We start from the raw sequence: 25,377 nt of genomic DNA, 5'->3' as shown, positions 1-25,377 counted from the left end.
CCTTGCTCTACTGAGGACCAAAACCCCACAGCTAAGCCAAAGGCTCTGATTAAAAATAGCAGAATGTGGATAAAATATAATACTCTGTTATGCTGGAAACATACATATGTTCTAATGAACTCTTTAGGCCTCAAATATTTAAGAAGCAGGAAACACTCCCCACATAATAAGCTGGATGTACTCTGACTTCTGAGCAAAATCTCATATTCATTCATTCTGGACTTGCATCTGGCAGCAGAAAGGTATTTGATCTCTCATTATTAGTTGGAAGCAAGGAAGAATATTTACTGATTTTAATAAAGGAACTGGTGCCTGCATCAAGGAGGCTCCTTCACCTACTAAAGTTATCCATTGGCCAGAACTCAGCATTTCTCAAGTAACTGAGCTCATGCATGCATGGACTCTTGAGCTTGGGGACTTCTGTCTTGGTTTAAGGCTGTTACATAAACAACATAGTGAAAAGAATTTTAATGGCATTTTTATTAATGGAGTTCCATTAACATTACATGGGCTGCTGTACTAACTGGGACCTACGAAGGCCAATAAAACAACAAAGCAGACCTTCTAATTGCCAAACAACCAAATAAATATACAGTGAATGCACTGCTTGTTGGGTTAAAGATTAAACAGGGCCTGGAAACAAGGATAATGAGATATTACAAGCAAGCTTTTATACAATTAACCATTCCTTCCAGGGTACCTTTTTCTCCAGGGGATAATACAGCCAGAGCAGCTGAAAAGGTTTTAGTTTTATTTGCAGGAGAATAGGGGAGGACTCAATGGATACATTTTTATTCCACCGAGCCTACTTAGGGTCCAATTAAGGACAAAACTGTAAAAAGGAAAATGTTGCAGGACAGAGCAGGTGCTCTGGGAAAGAGCAGGTGAATGTGTCCCTATACAAATTATCAGAAAACAGAAAAACAAACTGGGAGAAAACTATCAGCTTCTCCCAAGCAGAGGTCAAGAGCAACTCTGCTGGAGGAGACTGGAAAGTGCTGGGCAATTCAGAGCTTGAGGCTGGCTGAAAAAGCTTTACATTTATGATGTAGAGGAGAAATGCTGAAAGCCATTGCCTGCACCTACTTACTGCAACCAAACACATCCACTCCCAAAGAAACATGAGCCCTTGGGGTAAGGGGCCATTGCTGCACAGATCAGAGCCTCAGACTGCATGGCAATTTTAGCTGAGTGCTCCAGCTCCCACCCCAGGATTTAACTTTGCTCAGTGCTGTTTATTCCCACAGTGGAAACGTCCAGCAGTGCCTGCTGCTCTCCCAGGGCAGGGTCCATGCGGAGAACACCAGCACCAACGCTGAGCTGTTCAACAGGCACACCAAGAGCTTGCTAGGATCACACTCAGGAACTGTATTGTGGCCTGAGATCCAGAGGATCAGCCTTTTTTACCTCCTAAACTCCTCCTTTTTTACCTCCTAAGGTGCTCCCCTGTGACCAAACCACATTTCACAACCTGCAGCACCACTGAACTAAACAAAGCATTCCCTTCCTGTTTGAACAGCAGAAATCTGAAGAGACCAAGCAGGACTCCAAGCTGCTGTGCCTGGAGGCAGGGTGAGCTGCAGAGCCAGACCCCCTCCCCTCTCACCCCCTCCTCACCTGCGTAGGCGTTGGCCTGCTGCAGCAGCTCGCTGCAGGCGTGCACGTCGGCGAAGGCGCGGATGCCAAGGCAGTTCGTGGGGTGCAGCTGGGACTGCAGGAAGTCACAGCAGTTTTTTCTAACATCCATCAGTTGCAATAGACTGGCAGCTGGCAACAAAACCTGCAAAGGCACGAGAGGGGAATGAAAGCGAGTAACGAGGGGTGATTCACAGCTTGCACAGGTTGGAGGCAATTCCCATCCAGACAGGGACATGTCCCTGTGGGGTGATGAGAAGGAAGGTTCAAGTCTTAGCTCTACTCATACCCTGTTCATGCTCTGAGACATGAAAATGCTATCCTACACTGGGCTGTAAGTGGAACTCTTCTCACAGCTTCTCCCCACAAGACCTCAATGCAAAGTGAGGACAAGGTAAAAGCAACCACAGATGCTCCTGAATTTCTAGCTTTGCTGCAGGTAGGTCCTGCACACAGATTTTTTTTTTTTCTTCCCCCAAAGGGCTTTATATTATTTATAAGCATTGCCACCAGATTCAAAACCCATAGCAGCCCAGTAGTCCTCAAAACCCTGAACTTTGTTACTTCCAACAAAACCTTATTGGCTTGTGAGGAGGGTCCCCAAGCAGTCATGTAAGAGAGGGGGTTCCCAAAAGCTCAAGCACGCTTTGGTGACAGCAAGGCTCTTGGGAAAGACAGGTCCAACTATTCAGATCAGCAGCTCTCATTTGCACTTACACAAAATGCTGGGGACATTTGTGGATCATGGCTGCATCTGAATATGAGGTACTGCTTTGTACCTCCAAAACTAAGCATAGAAAAAGGAGACAGAAATGGATGATGAACGTGACATCTACTGGAAAAAAAACACCTTTGAGGCCAGTGAGAAGGACAGGAAGTAGAAAACAAAATCCATCAGGACATTACAGCCCGTGACATCAGCTACTTCCTTTCTTATGTTCAACAGCAACTGCAGACGTGTCTTATTCCAGCTTTTCCACAGCTCTGGCTGCCTCACACATGTCCTTCCAACCGGGCATCTGTGCTCACCATCTGAGCACACATTTCCGGAAAGTAATTGCCAACTCAAAAAAAATAAGCAGCTGTTAAACAAAACAAATAGGTTAACAGCATTCACCTCCCTGAATCCCGATGGCAGCAAAGAGATAAAGATGCTCCCTCCCTGTTCCTGCCACCACAGTGCCATTTCACACCAGGGCAGGACACTCACAGCCTGCTCCAGGTCTTTCTAAGCAACTGCTGTGTTCCACTCCAGCCCAGCTGTAGAGTGGCTCACTGCTGCCAAGCAGCCACCCTAACAGGCAACAATAAAAAGAGAAGTCAATTAACCCAGGAGCCTGTTTTGGCCCAAGCCTCTTGATGCCAGGAGCAGATTAGTTTGTGGCTTTGATTAAGTCAAGATAGCAATGCTCTAGGATTTTGAAACGTGGCTGTGAACCACTTTCTTTCTTGCTGAACCATTTCTGAACACCTGAGCTACATAAGGGCTTTGGGTAGCCAAGTCAGACTCCATACAAGCCATCTCTGGCTACAGACCAGCCAGAGCCTCCTCAGTGCACCCCCATCATCCAGGACACATCCCTGCCAGTCCAGGTGGGCTGCTCACCTCTGGTGTCTGGGATGTGGCCTCCAGACCAAAAGGAACTCACCACCATCCCCACGTGCACCAGCCCCTGCACAAACCAGTGCTGCTGTCATGGCCTGTGCTGCCTTGAGAAGGAGTGCAGAAGGAGCCTTACAGCACTTCAGCCTTCAGGAAAGGGGCATTATCACACAGCACTTCTCAGAAATAGGATATAAAAAGCCTATCAAGAGATGAGGGGATTTTCTCTTTCTTACTTCCCAGCTGAATGTCTCAACACTCATCTTGTTTTTACCAGGCAAGGCAAAAAGCAAGCAAAGGATTTCCGTGAGAACAAAGTCTGTTTCCTTTAGAAATAACAAGAGGAAATGCCCTGCCTAAACATGCAGCAGGACCAAACTGCAACCCCATTAATATCCAGGCAAGTTACTCACATGGCTCTGGATTTGGCTCTTAATATTTGAATTCAACAGCCATGAATGATTTTATGAGAGCTGGTTTCTCTACCAGATCTGCCTCCAAATCAAAACACATTCATTTTTTTGAAACTATGTCAAAATTATCAGCTATTACTACTAAGACTGACTACTTTGCTTAATTTATGTCCAGAGCTTCATCTATGGGGTGTGTGACTGGAGATATATATACACATATAGCATCTAGTTCACCAGCTGTGCTCTGCAGACTCCACACAAATTTCAAGTTTTACACAACATTGCCCGGGCAATTACTTCCATAGACCTTTGATGTCTCTAAACTAGAAACATCTTTCAGCCAAACGTGCTCTGTATATATAAGGTTCATTCATTAATGCTGGACTGCAGAGGCTGGGGTTAATTCCCTACTGTGACAGAGCATTACAGGTAGCCTTGGCCAAAAGTTAACTTACATCATTCCTGCTCTGCAAAACTGGCAAAGGAGCATTTCCCCTAGGCAGGGGATGTATTAAAGCTTATAAGCAGCTTTGACAATTTGATCAAATTGGAAGCCAAATAAAAGTACTGGCTGTAAGCCTCAGCTGCACACCCAGGGCCACAGCTGGACTGCACATCTGCCCAAACAGGGAGACAGCTCGCAGGCACCTGCCCAGGGGAACCCGTGACCAGAGAAACAAATGAATTTTGTGCTTGCAAGGCAGGTAAAATACTCAGTTTTAAACAAGCTGCTATGAACAGCACAAATAGTGGAGATAAAATGACATTAGCATAATGTGGCTTTTGAGTGCAAGGGCACAATCAGGCTTTATTACACCCCAGCTGCTCCCAGGCAGCACGTAGGCTGAACAACAGTACTTCCACTTAAATGCTCCACCTGAGGTGAAACACCCCAGACAGAGGAAGGTGTGACAGCACCAGGGAGTCAAAAAACCTTGTCAGGAGCAGGAGATGGACAAAGAATGTAGAGATTAGAGAGAAAACAGGGGAACAACTGGCAACTTCCCTCCTGAGCTACCTTCTCCAACTTCAGACACACCATCCCTTGGTTAAACAGCGAAATAAAAAAAGTGAAGACATGCATCAGGCACAACACAGTGCTCTGGTGTCACATCCATAAGTTTCTCCTCAGCCTAAGAACGAGCCAATTTAAAAGACCTCCTATGGGTTTAAGGAAGGGCCCCCAGCCCAGAGGAGTCACCCTTGCAATGGACCAGGGACCCCTGGACCACAGGGAGATGCACAGCCAGGAGCTTTGGCTCCAGGGAGGAACACAGCCTCAATTTATTGCTGTGCCTCACCCTGGGCTTGCACCTAATAAAGCTGCAGCTTTTGAACTGAATAGGGAGAAGAGAGATGGACTGACCCATTCATAAACCCTTTATCATCAAGACTGCACTTGCCAGAGAACTCTCTTTCCTTGCTGTGAACTCCTAAGTGTGCAGGGAAAGCTGAGGTGCAGAAGCACTTCTGAAACAGAAATATTGCAGCTCCTAGCACATCTTTTTTCCTCTTTTCTTGAGACATTTTTTATGAAAATTACTATGCCTGCAAAGCTGACAGGTTCAATATCTACTTCCTCCAGAGAGCTGATTTCAGATTTGTTCGCTGTGTATGAGCCATATCTCAACCTGTGGCAGTACACAAGGACACCTCACACATGTGGTCCATGGCACATCATTCCTAACAACTTAATTGTGAAACCAGGTTCATCAGGACTTTTTCCAGGGAATCATTACAACCTGAATCATAATGACTTTCTTAATTGGGAGGGCACTTCTCAGGCTGCCTGCTAGTAATGAGGTGTCATAGGTAAGGCTGGTTGGGACACACTAAGGAGCGACTGGATTCACTGTCTAGAGCCAGAGGTCCAGGTGTTTTCCCAGGACTGCCTAGGACAGGGAAGGGCCTGCTCCCAAATCTCTTCATTCAGCTCTGCTCAAGGACATCATGCAGAGCTTCTCCATCACTGAACTACCAGGTTTGATATGAAAGTTGGAAAGCAGGCAGCAGTGTAACCACTTCAGCTGCAAAATCAAGATCTATTTGAAAAATTCGGGTAATTGATATGTTAAAAGCAAGCTACCCCACACATGTAGGGAGCAGCAGAGCCTGTGCTCTGATAGTGTTTATGATTTCCATTGAGATCAGCCCAGGAACCTGAGCCTCTGTGAAGTTCCCCAAGACAGTCACTTTAGTTTTCCTTCCTTTTACAGAAACTGCATGACACGACTTCCTTCTAAATAAATGTATCAAGCTCCATCTTCAAATGAATGAGGTCTTTATATCATGCATATCAAAATTTACAACCAACCTTGACGTGGGATGCAACAGAGGAGGAACAACAGAAGGCAGCAGGTGTAGAAATCCCAGGATGGATTTTCCTGAAACTACAACACGACTGCAATAAAGACAGAAATTCTGTCTCTGCTCCATGCCTTCCAAACAAGTGGGAGGCTCAATCCCAAATACGTGTTCACAGGTAAAATTTCCCTATCATCCATCATCCCTGAGCTCTCCTACTGCTGCACCTATACTGCCTTGAAATCCCACTCTAAGAATGAAGTTCCGATAGATAAAGCACGATTGCATTTGTTGGGGTAATTCTCAGCCATGCACCCCAGCAGGGTTAGAAGAGAGTATTCCCTCCACATGGGCTCAGGGTGAGCTGAAAATTCCCTTTGCCTGCACATTTGGGACATAATCTTGAGAAGGAATTGGATGGCCACCCCCCTGAACTCACTACAGAGATGATGACTGGAACTGACCATGCAGGCTTGGCCCCTGGTGCACGTATCTATCCTTACATAAAAAACAAAACAAAAGACGCTGTGTCACTTCATTGCACAATCAGCTACAGAAATAGGTGCTTATAAAAAGAGTCTCACTTCCTGAGCCCATACCAGGCCTATAAGAGCAAAACAAAATACAGGTTTCTATTAGAAAAGAAACAACAAAAAAAGCCGTTAAAAGGCTTCTTGTTGTGAAGGGCTGGGCACTGCTCAGCATTCAAACAAACCTAGGAACATTCATTCTGCACTCCATGCTACCTTTACTGTTCATCTTTTTCTCATTTCTATCCTGCTCTCATCTTATTTTTCTCACTGACAAGACAATGTCTTTTCATTTATTCACAAGTCCTGATACCTTGGTTGCATCTGCTCAGTTAATGCCATTGAGCAACATTTTTTCTTTTCATAATTTCTACAGTGACTTTACCTGGCACCTGTACCCAGAAATTGTTTCTTCCAGCTACTGAGAAAGTCTGAAGAACTCCCTTAAAAAAGCACCCTTGCCGAGCTAGAGATTCAGAACATGTGACAAGGAAACAGGAGAGCTCAGGAGATACCTGCTGGGAAAAGAGAAAGTCTCACTGTGCTCAAGCAGAGCTGCAAGAAAACATTGCTGACACAGCACAGACAGGCACTACTGAGGTGTGCTTCCATGGATGGGTGGATGGATGGATGGATGGATGGATGGATGGATGGATGGATGGATGACCCAAAGCTGTACAGCAGGAGGATGTGGTGATGCAAGGGACCAAACCTGCTCACTTCTTTCTAACACTGACGCTGCTGATGAAAAACTACAAAAGAAGCTTCATTTTCGTTTTTAGCCTTCACTTCATGTGAAACTTTCCAATAAATTACAGAATATTCACTTCTGTAACCTTTTCTTCTTGTGGCTAAAGGTGAATATTAACCTGTTTATGGCATTTTGTTCAGAGTGAATCACCCAGGGACAGGATAAAAACTTCTCTTTCTATTGGTTTCATAACACACTTATATTAAATTCCATGAAACATTTTCATCATGAACACTTTAAACATGTAATAAAATTTAAACTAGTCAGTTAATCTTGCAGTAGATCAGCTTCATTTCTTAGCTCCTATGAATTAATTTACCTCTAGCATGAAGAGTTAATACAGAGTGGATATTGAAATAAATGCTGCAGTAAAAGGACCCGCTTTACTAGATTGGGAAAAAACACTTAGTATTCAAAACTTACATTTTTTTATCTTACTGTCTGAGAGATGAAAGCCAAAATGTAGCCAGGGATCTGCTTTAACTCCCTGTAATCCCTAGGCCACAGAAGGCAGGCTTTGGTTATGTTTTACTAAAAAATATGGCTGTCTAGTAGCCCAGGAAAAGCAACACCTGGAGTTTCACAGACCTTCTGGGCAGGATGGAGCTGCTACAGCTCCCACAGCACTGCTCACACCCCTTTTGGTGCAGCTGGAGCACCAAAGCCAGAATGCAGCTGGGGTCACTGCCCAAGCCCCATCCAAGGCAGGCTCAGCAGATGGGATCCCAAGCACTGCACATCCCACAAGCCAAGTGGGAGCTTCTGGAGCACCCAGCCCGGCAGCGTGGAAGGAAAGCACACCTTTCACAAAGCACGTGGATACAGTCTCCATATTCCCCACAGAAACAGGGACCAGCCTGAGGGTGTGTAAATGTCATTTCTCCTCCAGCAATGGGAGAACTCAGAGGTGCAAGGAGCTCCATACCAGTCCCCCCCTGAGTGATGTTGTGCCAGCTCCTGATGACCCTGCTGTGGGTCACACAGCAGCCAGCCAGGCCAGGCCACCCAGGGCTGGGTTTGAGTCTCAGCTCCTTTGCCATAATGCACCTTGAAGGGCTCCTCACTGATGGCTCTCAGCCTCACTGCAGGGCAGCCAGGCTCTACACTCCTACCAGTGGGACACTGCCAGGCTGAGAGCACACCAAACAGACACATTTGTAAAACCAGAGGGCAGAAGGGGCAAGAAAATCCCCCACAGATTTGGGTCACAAAGGATGGTGCAGGGCTGCACTGCAAAGTGGGAGCAGCTCAGGGGTTTGTCCAAGCTCTTGGACAGGGCTGCAAGAACCTGCACTCTGCCTCAGGGGCTGGAGCAGAAGAGCTCACAGCAAGAACCCCATTTCAAGAAGAACCAGTCTAATTTTGCTGTGCTAATTAGGTCAGCAAAACTCTCCCCAGCATCACTGACACAGACTTGCTCCCCTGGCAATGTCCAAGTCAAAGTGAGGAGAACAGGCTCAAACTGCCACTTGCAAGCAAAACCAGACCAACTGAAAAGCACGTCCACACACAAGCTCTCAGCATCCCTCCCAGACATCAGTGCCTAAGTGCAGAGCCTTTTTCTTACCACAAATACAAGCAGAGTCTAAGAAAGAGCTTTACCAGCAGCCACAGCCACGTGACACCGCAAAACACTCTTCCTGAGCACCCTGCTTTATTTGAAGGCAGCCTTTCAATTACTCTTTCCACTTTTGAGCAAATATTTACCTCTCAGAAATTCAAGACAGAGCACACACACAAAAAAAAAAAGGAAGAATGTCCTCATTTGAACAATGTATTCCACTCAAAGCTCTGTGAAACAACACAAACTACCCAGAAGAATTTAAAAACTAACAGCCACATTCCTCTGCCATGGCCTTAAACCATTTGACTCACTGCTTGTTTGAGTCTATTCTGACCTTCGACAGACTGACCCACAAGTCAGCACAGCTTCTTGGAAGGCAGATGCCTGCTCTTGTTACAACAGCTCCACACAAAATCTAAATGCAACATGACTTAAGCGTGGGGAAAGCACTAAAGTGCCTCAAGACTAAACAGAGGCTGGAAGCAGCTCTTTTCAAGCTCAACCTTTTACTTTCCACAGCCTGAGGAGATGCCTCACCCCCGAAGAACCTGTGCCTTTGAGCTCCAAGCTTTCCACTTGGCTCTCCACAGGAGCAGCTGAAGCAGACCCACCTGCACGTTCTCCTCCGTGACCTCGATCTCAGCGGTGTAGATGTAATCAATCAGCTTCCTCAGGGTCTGCCCATCCACGTCTTTGATCTCAATCTTCTTGGCCTTACTTTCAGACATGTCTCCTGAAATTCAGTTCAAAAGGACAGTCACAGTTTGCTCTGCAAGACCTTGCTCCTCACATTGTCCCGGTGTCTGACTACGAGACTGCCTGGCATTATCCCTCACCACTGAAGAACCACCAGTGAGATTCCCAGAAGCCTCCTAATGCCACCTAAAAAACAACTCCATATTGAGGACACTGGTGTAAAACAACATAAATCAATAAATGCAAAAAACTCAATTTCTTGACAGAAAAGAACCTGCCATGATTCACCTGCATTCAAACAAATACAAGAGCTAAAAATAAACCCCCAGTATGTCCCTCAATCATGTCTCAAAACAGAGACAGACTCAAAGAGACTGTGGATGTGTCTTACAAAGGCCTTTGAGAAATATAGTTTTATATCCATTTATTATTTTTTTTAAATATATATACATATGGACACAATGAATATGAATGAACATGAATGAATATAAATTAATACGTTACAACAGCAACATAAAGGTATTTTTTTTGTATATCCTACATTAAAAGCAATGCAGTGTTATTCTCTTTCTTTAGAAAGAAGCTAAAACCTGCTCAGGAAAACAAGCACACAGGCCAGCAGTTACACCCAGCATGCAGCAAGCTTCTCTCCTAATTACCCTGCTGTAAGCTATCCATCACTACACCTTGTGCAAAGCATCCACACAGAAAGATGCAGTTCTCATCTCTCACCTTCCCAACCTCACACCTCTGGATCCAAACTGCATCCCTTCCCCAAACACATAACTCAAAAGCACGTGGAACTAGAGCAGTAATTTCTTCCCTGAATACACAAGTAAAGCCCCGTAGCTGTGTAAGAGCCTATTCATGACCCAGAGCTTTATGCACACCTCCACACCCCCCGTGCAACAGGAGCACATCAGAGGAACAAAAACATCCAGTGGGGAGAGAAAGGACTCCCCATGGCCCTTCCAGCATCCCCACACATGCCGGCCTCACCCAGGAGTTAATCACCAGGATCTCCACAGAAAAGAAAGAACAAACTCCCAAGCGGAAAGAAAATGATAGGTGGAAAAACAAAGCTAAACAAAGGAGAGCATAAAGAAATGTCAATTCTTAAACCTGGGCATGAATAATCACTACTCTCAGAAATCCGGTGACTCAGTACTGCTTGTGGGATTAAGTGGAAAAATATTTCCTGCAGCCTATAGAAGTAATTACAGCCTACATCTCTGTGCAGCATTCCACAGGACGTGGCCAGGCACAGTAAGTGCACAGCACAGACTCAGATGCTAAAGAGGGCCCAAGCTTGAGCAAAACCTGGATCCTGCTAATTGAACTTTGCTGACTTTCCCTGTGTGAATAAGGAGGTAAATAAAAGGAGTGGGGTGGGACCATGAGTGTTAGAACAGTCAACAACGTCCCAAGAACTGAAATAATATTTGCCCCAAATTCAATTTTTAAAATTGAATAATAAAATGTCATTCAGAGAAGCTCATGAATACAAATGTACCAGTACAAAGGGATAAATTACCTACATTTGGAAGGCCTTCAAAGCAGGTAGGACTTTTTAATTGACAAAATGTCATCTTCACACACTTCCTCCCCCTAACAAAATCCCCAAACATCTCCAGAGATGAAAGTGTGCTTCTGCGGACAGAGCACCCCCCATCAGCCCAGTGGTGCTGAAGGTGCCTGTAAGGAGCACCCAGTGAATCCCCCTGCACTGGGAGGGTGAATGGGACCCTGCAGGACCCCTGCAGCTGTGGGGAGGGGCTCGGCCACACACACCCAGAGATGGATGCAGAAATAGCCTGCAGGGACCAATCTGGTAACATCATCTGGCGTGGTGGCATCCATGTGACACAAGCAACAAAAATAAAAGCTGTGTGGGTTTCCCCACCCACCATCAAGCTGCCAGCCCTGCATACCAACAGGCTCCTCTGGCTCTGCTGCAGGACCAGCCCAGGCAGCCCCGCGAGGGTCTCGTGTGCTGTGCCCACCGTTGGGCAGGATCCGACTCAGAGTCATCCAGTCCCTCCCACGTGTCACAGGTGGACAAATCTCCAGTGCTGTGGAATAGGGAAGAGCCTGGAGACACCACAAGGGAACCAAGGCAGGGGTTGGTGCAGACCAGGAGCAGGCAACAGACCTGGGGCAAGCCTCTGGAGCAGCCTGTGGGCAGCTGAGGGCTTCTCAACTCACATCTCTTCAGAAAAAACCTATACCTTAAACCCCACAAAACACAACTCCTAGGGTGTCTTTCATAAGTCAGACTCCAGCCCTACCTGATACCTAATTACAGAATTATTCCAATCACTAGCATCTCCCACACATGAGAAAGGGCTGCCTTGCAGGAGGCACTGCACAGACCCTGTCCCTGCAGCCAGGCAGACACAGGGGACGAGGTGAGAGGGAGCAAAGGCAGGCAAAACAGGCAGGGTGGCTTTGAGCAGACCTCTGTAGGGGACAGACTTAGCAGACATCAGCCCCCCATGGAAGCATTCCTTTCCTGCACTACAGTACAGCACTCAACACCCAGCAGTGCCTTTTCCATGCCACTCTGCTCATCAGGGCAAGAAGAGAGGAGAGCTCTGTGTTGTCACAAGATGAACCACACTCCAAACTGCAGCAGCCCACGGTGCAGTGTTTACCCAGCACAGCAGCCTGCCCTGCTCCTACACATTGCATTTCCCAGTGCAGAACCACAGCTTTGGCTGTTTCCTAAGTCACAGATGTGCTGAGGGAGCATGTGAGTGCACTGGATAACAAAAGCACAGCCTCTCACACATGGGTTCAGTGCTTTGAAGCAGCACGTAAGACCTGCAAGGGAGATTTCTGCTTCCTCCTTCAGCATTTCCAAAATTCCTAAGGTATCTGACAGGAGCAGTCCTAGCAGTGTCACTCAGGTATTTGTTACCCTTTCTAAAATGATTGTATTTTCTTCTAAATGGACAGACATTACTGTCCCAAATCATCCCCACAGAATAGTGCCAACAAGGACCAGCACCCAAAATGCTCCAGAAAGCCAGCATGGAAAGGGCCACTCTGGAAGTGCTGGTCCCATCTCTCCTTCAGCAGTGGAAGTTACAAATGGAAAATGTGCCTACCCAATTTCAGACTTTCCAGGAATACTTCAGAGAGGAATGGCTAACCAGAGGACACCCATGGCTTAGGAAAGACCCCAAGGTGATCACAAGGTCATTCATGGCTCCAAAGTCAGGGCCAGCTGACAGTGACAGAGCCTGCAGAGCAAGTGCTGGGCAAAGGTGGATGAGCTTAGGGTCCCAGTTGGCTCCCACTGCTCACAGCTCCACACTGATCCGTCCATACTCATTGCTGGGGGACCCCTCCAGTGGGAATTCAGTGTGCACAAGCAGCTCCTGCAAATACCCCCACAGTGCAGCTGAACCTGAGCTCTTGGCCCTATCACTGCTGTGCAGTGCAAAAAAAAACCAAGTTACAACACCCAGCTGGTGCTGAAGGTGTGATTTTAAACTGTGCCCTTGCAGGGAGTGAAGGAAGGAAGATCACACACTGTCTTCACAAGAGATCCAGACCTTGGGAATTCAGGGATAGCTAGACTGAAAGCAAAGGGAGAGCTGGTCTTTGGCTGACCCTCTGCCCCCGGGGACTTGTCAGGGGGAGGGGACAGGCGGCTGTGGAGGCTGTCACCCAGCCCAGGGGAGCTCTGGAGCCAGCCACATGATGGGTTAGCTGATTACTGTTTAACTCACAGAGTGAGGGATTACACGGCCCAGAGAACTCCTGCATGGAAACATGAGCAGCCCTGCACCACCACCTTCCCACTCAGATGACCTCTAAGGATCAGAGGGTTTTTCCAAGGGTTTTTCTTTATTAAACTCTTCATCAGGAACAAGCATCACAAGCTGTGCTCGAGGTGCCCTCACAGAGAGCTGCTTCTGAGCAGTGTTTGCTCCTCTGCCTCACCATGCAGCCAGTAGCAGCTGCAGAGTGCAACACCCCAGAAAACACAAATGCTCCCCACCTTAGCTCACCACACTGATAAAGCCACCATGGGGAGTGTCACCTCTCACCTCACATTTTACACCTGAGGTTTTCTCCCCACCTCCATCACAGAAGGGAAAAAAGCTTCACTAACAACAAGCTTTTTCCTGAGAAATGCTGCACTCTGCTTCCAGCAAAACGAATTAAACTAGGTCTAATCTCAAGGCTTTTAAAAGGAAGAAACAAGGCCCAGACCACAAGAAAATGAACATGAAACAGGGAAAAAAATCCATGAACCTCATTTTTGTTGGAGCTCAGAGGCAGTAAAAACCATTCCCTGTACAATATATATTTTTTGTATTTGTCAGTTCCTATCCTGAAAATGAAGGCAAAGAAGGGGAAGGAAGCTCAGGAGTTTCTGACCACACTAATTTTACTAGAATGACTTAAGTAAGCTGCTCACTCCTCTCCTTCAGGACTGACCTAGCTTTCTTTGGGTTTTTTTTTTTTTGCTGACCCATCTGGGCACAGCCTTTGAAGGGCACCTGCTCCAGGAATCAGGTGATCAGAGCAGGAATTTTGTCCTCTTCTTCCTTTCTGCCATTACCAAAATACACTGGCCTGTAGCAACTCACCCTGTTAAAAAGCTGGGCTGCTAAAACACACTGGGATCAAGAGAACAACAGTGTTATTTCAGGCAGCAGAAAAAAGTGCCATGGGAGATTAAACATCTGTGACTGCCAAATCAGTATCGGCAGGACTGAGCCTTGAAACTACAACTCCTGTGCCAGCAACTTCTTTGATGTGCACCATGAACATTTAGGGCACTGAACACGTGCTTTATGGTAATGTATTCATGATCCAAGGTCTTGTTAGTAACACATAAAGCAGTGAAACAAACTCCACAGTAACCTCACAGTGCTATCTACTATCTACACATGCTATCTACTCACCCCACAGGAATTAGTCAAGGGTGACCAGCATCACCCATCAAGTACAGCAAACTGCAGACCCATCTCTCTTTTCAAACCCTCTCCTGCCTGTGCTGCAGCTCCTGACAGAGACACAGCCCGAGGGCTGGGGACAGCAATGGCTGTCTGGGGTCACAAGCAGTACCTGTAAACATGGCACAAAAATAAGGGCTGCAGGCTGCCAGCACCACCCGGTGAGCTTCCATCTCCACGGTTTCGGCCACAATCACCACATCACACAGGAGCCGCTTGCTGGGGAAACACCAGAAAACACAAAGATCATTTCAGAATTCCCTGTCAGGCAAAAAGCTACATCACTACAGCCCAAAGAAGTGGAAGACCCACCATTACAGACACAGCACCTGAGCTTCTCCCAAATCCCAGGGGAAGGTTCTCTAATGCTCCAGTACCAGCTCCTATCACTTGTTTGCCTACAAAGCAAAGCCTGAATCCTCCTGAGGCTGCAGCTCTGCCTGTGCTTCTGCCTTCCCCAGGGAAAAAAAACCTGAAAGCCAAACTAGGCATACATGCTGCTCAAAGAACAAAGGACAAGCAGCTCCTTCATCCCTCAAACAAGCAGGGCTTGGAGGAGGCACAGACGAGCTTAAAGATTTGGGCATTACCTGGGTCCAGGCTCTAGTAGATCTGTAAGACAAGAAATAGCCATGCAAGGGAACATCAGCATCACTTCCGTCTTTCCACAGGAAAAAGGTGCAGTGGAAAATGAAGTGATTTCACACCCTTCCAGGCTTGTCACAAAGGAAAGTGGCCACCAAAATATGTCCTGGCACTGGTAGGTGCAGAGGCTGCCTCAGCCTCTGCCAGAGCAGAGGTATCAGTCACTGGAGTTCATCCATGGGCCTGAGGACTTCATTTACCTCATGAATTAGTCTGGGATTAAGAGTCACTGGGATAAAGAATGGGGTTCCAGACAGAAACCAAAAAAAAAAACCAACCTCGTAAGCTCCCCCACTGACTCATTGTAGAGCTTTGGAAAAGTCACTTCATTAAGGAGTGACCTTTTCTGCTCACCCCACGTATGTCCTTTGAGGATTCATTAGTTAATGTTTGCACAGAGCTTCGCAGATGCCGACAGCAAGAAGTGCTCAGCCTCCCAATAAGTTGGTTTAAGATGCTTAAGCATACAAATGCAAACTAAGGGTGTTCTTTTCAAATGTCAAGCCCAAAAAAGGATCAGTGCCTGTAAATCTAGATGTTGCCTTCTCTTTGGAAATACTTATCTCCACACTGAACTTTGTCTTTAGGAAACTGCATTATCAAACAAACATACACAGAGCTTCTAATGGACCAGCTATGTGTCTTCTTCTCCACATATTGAAATATTAAAAAACAGCTGTGAAATGGAGGGCTATAGTTGGAAAACAGAAGAAAGTAGGAACTGGCAGTCTGTACTCTACATTCATTCTAGTTTGGAAGGGGGAAGGGCAATGAGGGGAACCCTTTAAGAGCCTCTTAATGGAAGCTTCCTCATTTCTTTTAGCTTATGTAAAAGATGCTCTGTTCAATTCCATTTTGGGCTATAGTAATCTAAAGTATCACTCATAAAATTAGTTTCATCTACATTTGCCAACTAAAAGCCTAAGGGACATGGTTTAGCAGCAGTGCTGGGTTAAGGGTTGGACTCATTGATCTTAGAGGTCTTTTCCAACCTAAACAATTCCATGATTCTATGTAGTATAGTATATAGGCTAAAGGCTTAGCATGATTTTTCTAGACCTCTATGAGATTTCTGGATGCATGTGAAGGGAGAAACTTATTATTCAAGGCATCTGTTGACACTGATTGCTGAGAGCTTAACAGATCCCAAGCTCAGTGCACATTCAAGAGATGTAAAAACTGTACATTCCACAACAGCAATTCCAGCCAAAAAAAAAAAAAAAAAAAAAAACCAAAAAACCAGCACCCAGAAGATGAAAACATCATGCAGGTGCTTAATGGCAGCTTTCATTCTTCTCTATTTTATCTGTTCAGTATTGCCCAAGATACCTAACCACAGGCACTAAGAAGTATTGTCTGTCTCTAGTTATTCCCACTGTGCTTCAATTAACAAAGGAATAATAGCAGCACAATAGATTTCTCAATATAGCTGCACAAAACTTTAGTTTCGGATCCTTTGCTTTCAGTACAAAGAAAGGACCAGAAGGATGCCAGATAAATGTGTAAAAAAAAAAAAAAAAAAAAAAAAAAAAATTTACAACATAGCCTGCTTCATATAATAGTTACAATATTTCCATTTTGTTCCTATGCAACAGAGACTCACTGTCAGATATCTGTGGAAGGAAACATTTTCAATCCTTCTCCACACTAGAGAAGTGTGTATTAGAAAACTACTTAATCCATGGAGAGTTAGCTATTACAGCCTCTTTTGATTACTTGGAGTGTGCAGAAAAGCAAAGGGTGTTACCTGCTTTCATCACATCGCCTCAGCAGTTAGGGAGCACATACATTCATGTGTGTGACACACACACTTTACATAAGAATTCTTTTTAAAACTACAAGGGTGAAAAGTCTAATGAATTAGTCAGAGAAATGCTCACTGAACTTCTGACTGGTTAGTGGGATAACAGCCACCAAGAAACAATTCAGGCTGAACCACTGCCACTGCTTTGCTGATGTGATGACAGCAGTTTTCAAGGCTGCGTTCACAGATATTTTTTTCAGACTCTGTTCTCCCTGTACCCACACAGCTGTGTAAAGACCAAGGTGTTCTCTTTTAAATAATATGAGGATTTTTCAATTTGCAAGAAGAGAGCTGACATTCTTCCTGAGTACTTGCTTTTTTTTCCACCCCTTACTTTGGAGTACTGAGCCCAGACTGAGTGATAATGCAAGTTAAAGAGACTAAGAACAGTACATTAATAATCTTTGGTCTGTAATTATGTGTAGGTGTCTTAATGTCTGTAATGTTCTATTACTGGGTTTCAGACCCTTATCTCAGTTAAGAACGTAGTTTACAGCTGAATTTGCTGAAAGTAATGGAAAAGACTAAATGAATTATCACCTATAAATGAAGGCCACGGCTCAGATAATGTTTTTGGGAAGACAGAGGTCTGAGACTGGCGAGAGCAGCCCACCACAAAAGGACTATATTTTAGTTTCCTATCTGTGATTAATCCTCTACATGCAACCATTAGCTGTAACAAAAAGGGCATAGACTATTTTATACATCTCTCAATCAGCATAATTCTGCTAAACCAGAGAGGGTGCCCAGTAAGTCAAAAGTGTACCTCCGTAATTCATTCATGACCTTGAAAGCCTTTCTCATGTGGGAGGGATTGACTGTCACTGTACGCTGGTCCTTTTCATCTTCAGCTGCCTCAGAGGAACGGGAACTCTGCTTAATGCTGAAAACAGGGACAAAAAAAGGAGCAGAAAGTTTGATTCAATGGCAGTTTAAAAAACAAGCATCCTAAAACTGCAGCACAGGGTATTAAGCATGGAGCTACTCACAAGTCAGTCAGTCAGTTTAGGTTCTTCACATGAAGCACATCAAAAAATGCAGCTACTTCTGCATGGATGTTGAAAGCCAACTCAGCCCACATTTCAGCCAGCAGGGAAGAAAAGAAAGAAGTGCCAAACACCTGAGGACAAAGCCCAGTCTTACAGGCTCCAGGCCAGGAAAGCAGTATAAGTTGAAATTCAAGCCAGAACATAATTGCCTCACTGAATAGAAATAGACTTCAGCACTGGGAACTATAAGAGTACCATGGATTTTTTCAACATTCATACCGAGAAAAAGAAGTTTAGCCTTCAATGTCCCATCTGAAAAAGGCAAGCACACAATACCTGACTTGTATCTTCTTTAGAGGCAAGTAGAAAAGGGCTATTAAATCTCCCTGCACAGCTTTCAAAGCTTTACTGAAGCTGCTTTCCATTTCAGACATTGTCTATTTATTGCCACTGAAACATATGGAATGAATTATTAAAGCTTCCTACCAGAACCACCAGCTCCATAGGTAATGTCAAACCAGAGGCACTCAGCTATGTGCTGTGTTTAAGCAGGCCAACAGGTGCCTAAGGCACACACGTGTCCTCATTACTCTGTTGGGAGCATTGGCTCTGTACACACAACTGACAGCGGGTCAATATCTCCAGCTCCCTGATCCGAAAGCCTGTGAAATCACTCGGAGCTAAAGGCTCCCACCTGAGAAAGGAGCAGCTCTTTGAGGCAGGTCCCTGTTCTGTTCAGTCCATGGCTCACTCCTCAAACCCTGGCAGGCAAAGGCAAACAAGACAAGTCAAGGAGGGTTGTCTGCATCTAAAGCCAACTCCAAGAGAACAGCAACTCCAAGTTGCCAACTCCATTGCCCCATGTGCCTGACTGGAGACCTTCTCAGAGCTTTTCCTTCCAGTCTCCTTCACCTTTGTCCCCTCGTCCCTACCACCTTTCTGAGTTGGGCTGCCATGATTAAAAAGACTGAATTGGGCTAAACCAGCAGTCTGGACAAGGCAGTATCCTGGCTCTCTGGTGATCAGAAGGAGATGTCTGAAGAAGGGCACAGAGCAGGGAAGTGTGGAAGGATCCTTCCCAGAACACCCTGGTAGCTCCTGTCAAGGTGTGTAGGCATGCACATATATATCTATATACAAGCACACTTACACACACTGACTATCCCTTTGAAAAACACATCATTCACTATTTACAACCCTGACAGTGTGAAGCCCTGGCTAACATTACATCCTGTCTGCTCCTGACCAGTGGCTGTCACCACCACTGTGTCCCTTGACACCACACAAAGCTCTCTGCCCCCACAACAGTCTTTGGTGGGCTGCACTCTCCTTCCTGGAGAAGCAAGAGGCTGAGCAGCAGCCAAGCTGCACACAGCTCAAATCCATGCCTGCATACTGAGCAGCCTCCAGCTTTGTGCCTGAGACAAAGGTTAATGCCAAAAACCAGCCAAGTCCAATTCTTTCACTTTGCTGAGCGAGTGAAATATTTTCAGTCATAACTGAAGCCACAAGGCTGAGCAGAACATCACTCAGCACATGTCCCAGTGAGGGAGACAACTTCCCAAACTCCGTTACAGCCATCATCCAATTAGCTTAGTATGAGTGGAGTAAAAGAAAAAAAATCAGAAAGGAGAATACCTTATGTTAAGTGTTCAGTATTCAAGGGACTGGTACCAGGCAACCACACAAACAGCTTTTCTATCCCTGAGGAACACTGAACTCTTTCTCTGCCACATGAACTGCCAGAGGTGTTCATGGAGCTGTGCTGGCACTTGGCTCTTCCCCAGCTCTGCACACTCCAGTGAAGAAGCTCCTTGCTCCAGGGACACAGCCAAATCCAGCTAAGCCTCAGCACTGTGTCCATCAAAAGCCCTCATTGAAACTTTAGGCCAGGTGACCACAGCTTTCATCACCCCAGCATAAACCCTTGATTTTTAAACAGCTAAACTTGCCCGTGTGGCACCATTGAGCCAAGAAGGGGAAAAAAGGCTCTGGAAGTGCAAGTGACTTGATGGAGCTTTCAGGCTCCAAAGCTGGAACACGTACAGGAAGTAAGCAAAGTAAACAAAAAAGAAAAAAATAATTAAAAAGAAAGTGAAACCAAAAGGGAGAGTCAAGGAGAGCCACTCCCACTGCTCCAGGGGCCGGACCGCTGGATCACCACAGGACACTGCCCTGGGCAGCCTCACAGACACCTCACAGACCCAAAACCAAGCCATGCACACAGAAACCATAGGGGCTCTTTAATAAGAACAAGCGCCCTGCTGAGATTTGTTTATTAGCTCTCCAGTGCCAGAGACCAAAGATGTTCAAACTTTTCTGCTGGCAAAAGATACAGCTCAAAGTACACAGCAAGTTTCACTGAACACCAAAGTAAATGTCAGGTCAAATGTCAAGCTTTCATAAAGCCTCAACTACACCAACATTAGTCTATGTATTTTAAAAGCAAAAAAACTTGCTTCAGGATTTTGGAAGAAGATCAATCAGCTCTTCCTAAAAAGCAGGAAAGATAAGTTTTTTTAAAAACCTCTAGGAGACGTCCTCAGCTTAATTAAAAGGGGCAGATTTCAGAATTTGCCAAAGGTTTGCCATGAGAAAATACTGCAGATTGTCTGGTTAAAAAACTTATTTCAAAAAAGATCAAGATATGCTATTTAAAGTTTTTTTCCAAGTGACTCATATCAAAAAAACATATTTGAAGAATTAATGGCTAAGAGCCTTTAACTCATCTCTAAGACTGACTCAGCTACCATAGAATTGTGTTCCAGCAACAGACAGAGGATGATTTTATCTGGGAGAGATATTTTACACTTCCATGCACATACTCTCAGAGATCACTGACACATTTCCAACATAAAAATGCAAGAACCTGAATGCTCCAAGCAAATGCACCCTGACAGAAAGCAAAAGCTGCCCCTGAGAAGACCAAACCATTACACTTCACAGCCTTTTCTGAGATTTGTCCCCCCACAAGAATAAAAATTACTACATTTATTACACTGTTTTTATTTTAATGGATTAAAGCAAAGGAGGAATAGGGTCCTCTGATCAAAGACCCCAGCCAAGACCAACTGGAGATGCTAGAGCCCCTGCACCCCGTGACCACAGGGGCATTGCCCCCACGTTTGCCAAGCTGATGTCCTACTACAGCAGCAGCACTCGTGAGCCAGCTGCCAGGAGCAATTTGTTCTATTCCTGGGCTATCCGAGGCCGTGCACTCAGTGAATGGACAAATGATTTAATTTCCCTGGGCCAGATGAACATCCTCTTTACAGGCACAGCAGGATGCTCCTAAAATGAGCAGAGAGGCTCTTAGTTTCAGACTGTGCCAACCCCACTGCCCCCTCCTGCGTGGCCTTTCAGTGATGTCCCCAAGCAGAACAAATGAACCCCTATTTGAGAGTCCCCAATTAAGCCAGTGAAGCTAATCACTACCCTGTTGACACCATGTTCCTCCTCTCCAGGACCCCCTAGCAGAGCTGGGCTCACATTGCCAGGGTTCACAGCCCTGCTCCTGCCCAAGTGTGGCCACCACCCAGCTGACAGAAAGGTACTTTAAAAACCCATACCCCACTGCTCTGCTGCCCGCATGTATCCACTGTAAAGTTGGGTTGCCTTAGTTACCAGCAATAATTACAGATGTCTTTGTAGATTATGTGAAAGAATAAAAGCCTTCCTTAGAGATAAACTGTCCCCTGGCAAGATTATTGCCGTGCAGAGAGCTGGTAAACCCCAGGAACAAAAATCCCAGCTCTGCCAAATCCAATTCTAACACTGGCTTTATAGGAGCCAGGAGTTCACCCTGAAGGAAGGGCAGATCTCAAATGCAGTCTCCTTCAGAGCACAGAAGGACAAGGTTCTGCTCATGTTTCTGGGAGAACAGCCTCCAGGCTCAGCTCCTAACCCAGCATGAACACCACAGAACACGGGCTCTCTCACTGGGGAGGTGACGGGACACCAGCCATGTCCAGCCCAGCCTCATCCCACTGTGCACCCCTGCGTGGTCTCTGGGAGCTGCTCTCCTCTCCTGTGGAGGTGACGGGACACCAGCCATGTCCAGCCCAGCCTCATCCCACTGTGCACCCCTGCTCCTCTCCTGCCTGAGCACCACAGGCTGAGCTCTGCTCTCCTGTTTGGTCCCTGACACTGCAGAGCTTCAGCACCACAAGCTGGGCCAAAGAACCAGGCAAGCTCAGAGTCCTGCACGGGCAATCCAGCCCCTCTGTAGCAGCTTCATACCCCTGGATTCACTTAAAAGTACCTGCTAACCATAGATTTCCAAAGCCTGTGGAGCTTCTCTGGGGGATATGTAAGAATCATCACCAGAAAATGTTCATCTACATTTCTGAGAGGTTTGACATCACTCTGGTCTAAAAACCTGACAGATGCCCAATAGCAGTTCGTAGTCTTCAAAACTTGAATACCTCTACAAAAATCAACAGAGACCAAAATTAGTCTTAGTTTTAGTCTAAGCACAATGAAAAATCATTTTACTTTAACTGGCCTAATTCTCTGTTTAAAATCAAGACCCCAAACCACAGGACAAATATATTATGCCCAATAGTTTTATTCCTCTAGTCAGGCAGACACAGTAAGGAAAACATGTCAGTGTAACGGCATAGTTATAAAAATCTCAATTTCTGAATTTGTCTTTAGGTACATAAAAAGACATTAAAAAAATTGTGACTGAAGGGATCCACATACTGAACTGGGTTTTGAGAGGATTTCAGAGAAATGCATTATCATTAAAACATATGGGAGGCAGTGTAATGGAAAGGATTATTTTTCTTTTAATAGCAATATTATTTTCCTATTTTGTTGATTTTTTTTTTTCAGTGCCTAGATCAACATGGAGACATTAGCTTAGGAAAACACACAACTGGCATACAGGAGATCCCTAAAAGAGTATTCATATCAAAGGAGACCTCAGGGGGAAAGAAGACTTTGGGAACTAGTGAGGAGAAAAGTCTTTGCTGACACTAATGGAAACAACACAAAATAACTCAAATATGACAATACCATTTGCTTTCAAAGACAAATATCGTATTTCTCAAACAGATACTAGAGACTACCTTCACTTAAATATAAAACCACAGGTGTTTTAATATTTTAACAAAAAAAAAACAAAAACAAAAACAAAAAAAAAAACATTCCAGGGGGTTTTTTCCTATTCAAACTCAAAAACATCTTGCAGAACCAGAGTACCATGCCTAACTATAAGCCTTATGCAATTTCTCCATAAAATAGAAGTACCATCATTTTACTAACAGCACAGTAAAAGAAAACCAGGATTCTGAAATATTTTATTGCCACATGTGAATGTTCCAAGTTAAATCTCCCTTGCCCACAGGTGCTTCTGCTCATGTGCAATGACATGGGCACATGATACCACTGAAGGTCCTGGGTGTGCAAGTTACCAGGATATTTGAGTCTGGGCAGGCTCAGGACCAGAGTCAGAGGTGAAGTGAGCACCAACAACACGGATCCTCACCGACCACGAAAAGGGAAAATGCAATGATGTCAAAAACCAGGGGGAACTCTGCCATAACGAAAGTCACCAAGTGTAAAATTTGAGGATCAGTCTGCCCAACACCGATCTGAGTTGAAGTGTGGGGCAAAAGCACAGCCACAAGCACAGACCGAGCCCACCAAGCTCATTTTTGAGCACCTCCTCCCAGGACTTGCTCTGAGCAGCACAGTCCCACATACCGTGCCCTTTTGAACCAGAAAGCAGGTGAATATTTCCAGCTTTTCTTGCCAAGTCAAACCCCATATCATTACTGCCCACAACCAGTTCAGGACCGCCTTCCTCTTCCCAAAAACTAGAAATGAAAGCAGCAATTTAGGTAATCATTCCTCACTTCCAGAGGCAGAGAATATGTTGATGGGGATAGTCCTTCATTCCCTAAAAACAGATGGTCTGGAAAAAACAGGATAAGGTAAAACAGTCCAGGTATTTTGCCAGTGGCATTTTCATCACTGTATCCCCAGAAAAAGGCCTCCAGTCAGAATGAGGCCATTGCTGGTAGCGGTCAAAAAAAAAGTAACAAACAACTGTGCTAAGGATGAGCCCAGCCTGGGGTATCAAAACAGCTCTGTTCCATTTCCTCAAACACAGGCTCATTTATACAAATAAAGAAAAAAAACAAGAAAAGGAAATCCCATTCCATGAGCTGGCATCTAGCATGACAAACTAAGATTTCAAGGCACTTGAAATTAATTAATATTTGGATTAATGTTCAGAGGTGACTGTTCACACCATTATGAGAAGCAGAAGCCCTACAATGAGAAACGTGGCAGGATGAAAGGTTTTGCACATTAAATACACAAACAATTGCAACCCTTGAGTCACAGAAGGGTAGAAAGCTGCCCTTTGGAGCTTGGAAAACAACTCCTACAGGCTGCTGTGAATGTTTTCCCTCAACAGAAGGAAAATTTCCAGAATTTGGGGGTGGACTCCAGCTTAATTTTCTAATGTATCATATTTAAACAAAACTCCTGTCAAGCCCTGACATTTAGTCCTACCAGCAGGTCAAGCCCCCTCTCTGTTCCCCCACCTCCTGCAAGGTCACCAACACAAAAGGAAGCACTCAGCATATCCTGTTCTTAAAAAAATATTGTAAAAATCCCAGAACAGTTTAATGTTTAGTTTGAAGAAGCACAAGTAGCTTCTGGTGTGCAAAAGGCACCTGACAGAGGGGAGCAGTGAGGGCAGAGCCACAACACTGAACATCTCTCTGGCATCCACGAGGTCCCTGCGCAGAATAATATCTTTTATGGGTTCAGTGGACATTAGGTCGACTCTGTAAACACTTCTTCACACAGGTTGTGGAGCAAAACAGCTGCCTAGCAGGAAATAAAGTCTACACGGCCCGGCTCCCGTGCGAGGGAGGCGCGGGGTCCCCTGCACTGCCCGAGCACCGCACAGCGCCCGGCTTGCACACACGGCAGGAAAACCGACCCCAAAGCATCCACAGACGATATGGATTTTCACTCGTGACTCAAAAAAGCAGCGGATATCAGCGAGTCTGTGTGGAGCGGAATGCCGAAGTCGGCTGAATGAGGTTCCAGGCGCAGGCAGGGCACACAAGCCCAGCACGTTGTGCCGGCGGGGCAGCCACCCACCCCCCTGTCCTGCATCTCATCCCCCTGCCCGGCATCCCACCGCCCTGCCCGGCACCCTTCCTCCTTGCCCGGCATCCCAGTCCCCTGCCCCGCACCTCCATTTCAGCGAACACCCCCCGACCTGCCTCCCTCACGTCCTTGATTACATCCCAAACACATCCCACGGAAGCCCCTCCGCCGTCTCGGCGCGGGGCGAAGCCGCCTGTCACCATGACATTGCAACATCCCCGAGCGGCAGGCACGGCGGGCGCCCATGTCAGGCGGCGTTCATTCCTGCCGCCGGCCACCAGCGGGGTCCCCGCAGCCGCGCCCCGCATTCCTGCACAGCCCCGCACGGCTGGCAGC

At 45.9% G+C, this 25,377-nt stretch overlaps 1 protein-coding gene across 7 annotated transcripts in view; it reads right to left on the bottom strand.

Annotated features, from left to right (window-relative positions):
* The window catches only part of KLHL3 (kelch like family member 3), a 110,260-nt gene that overhangs the window by 18,706 nt on the left and 66,177 nt on the right, over nt 1-25,377 (bottom strand). For 5 of the 7 annotated variants that reach the window (XM_041397463.1, XM_041397460.1, XM_041397461.1 and 2 more), the window contains 4 exons: nt 17,685-17,801; nt 14,582-14,688; nt 9,412-9,533; nt 1,618-1,780 (listed from right to left, as the gene is read on the bottom strand). In XM_041397463.1, coding sequence (XP_041253397.1) covers nt 1,618-1,780; nt 9,412-9,533; nt 14,582-14,688; nt 17,685-17,801 — 509 coding nt within the window. Of the gene's footprint in view, nt 1-1,617; nt 1,781-9,411; nt 9,534-14,581; nt 14,689-17,684; nt 17,802-17,907; nt 18,056-25,377 lie in introns of those variants that run through there. The other 2 variants (XM_041397466.1, XM_041397467.1) reach the window with 2 other exon arrangements.

Source organism: Onychostruthus taczanowskii, unplaced genomic scaffold, assembly GCF_017590055.1.
Source record: "Onychostruthus taczanowskii isolate IOZ18803 unplaced genomic scaffold, ASM1759005v1 scaffold14, whole genome shotgun sequence".
In the NCBI taxonomy this organism is placed as follows: domain Eukaryota; kingdom Metazoa; phylum Chordata; class Aves; order Passeriformes; family Passeridae; genus Onychostruthus; species Onychostruthus taczanowskii.
This window is presented reverse-complemented; position numbering and strand designations above follow the sequence as displayed.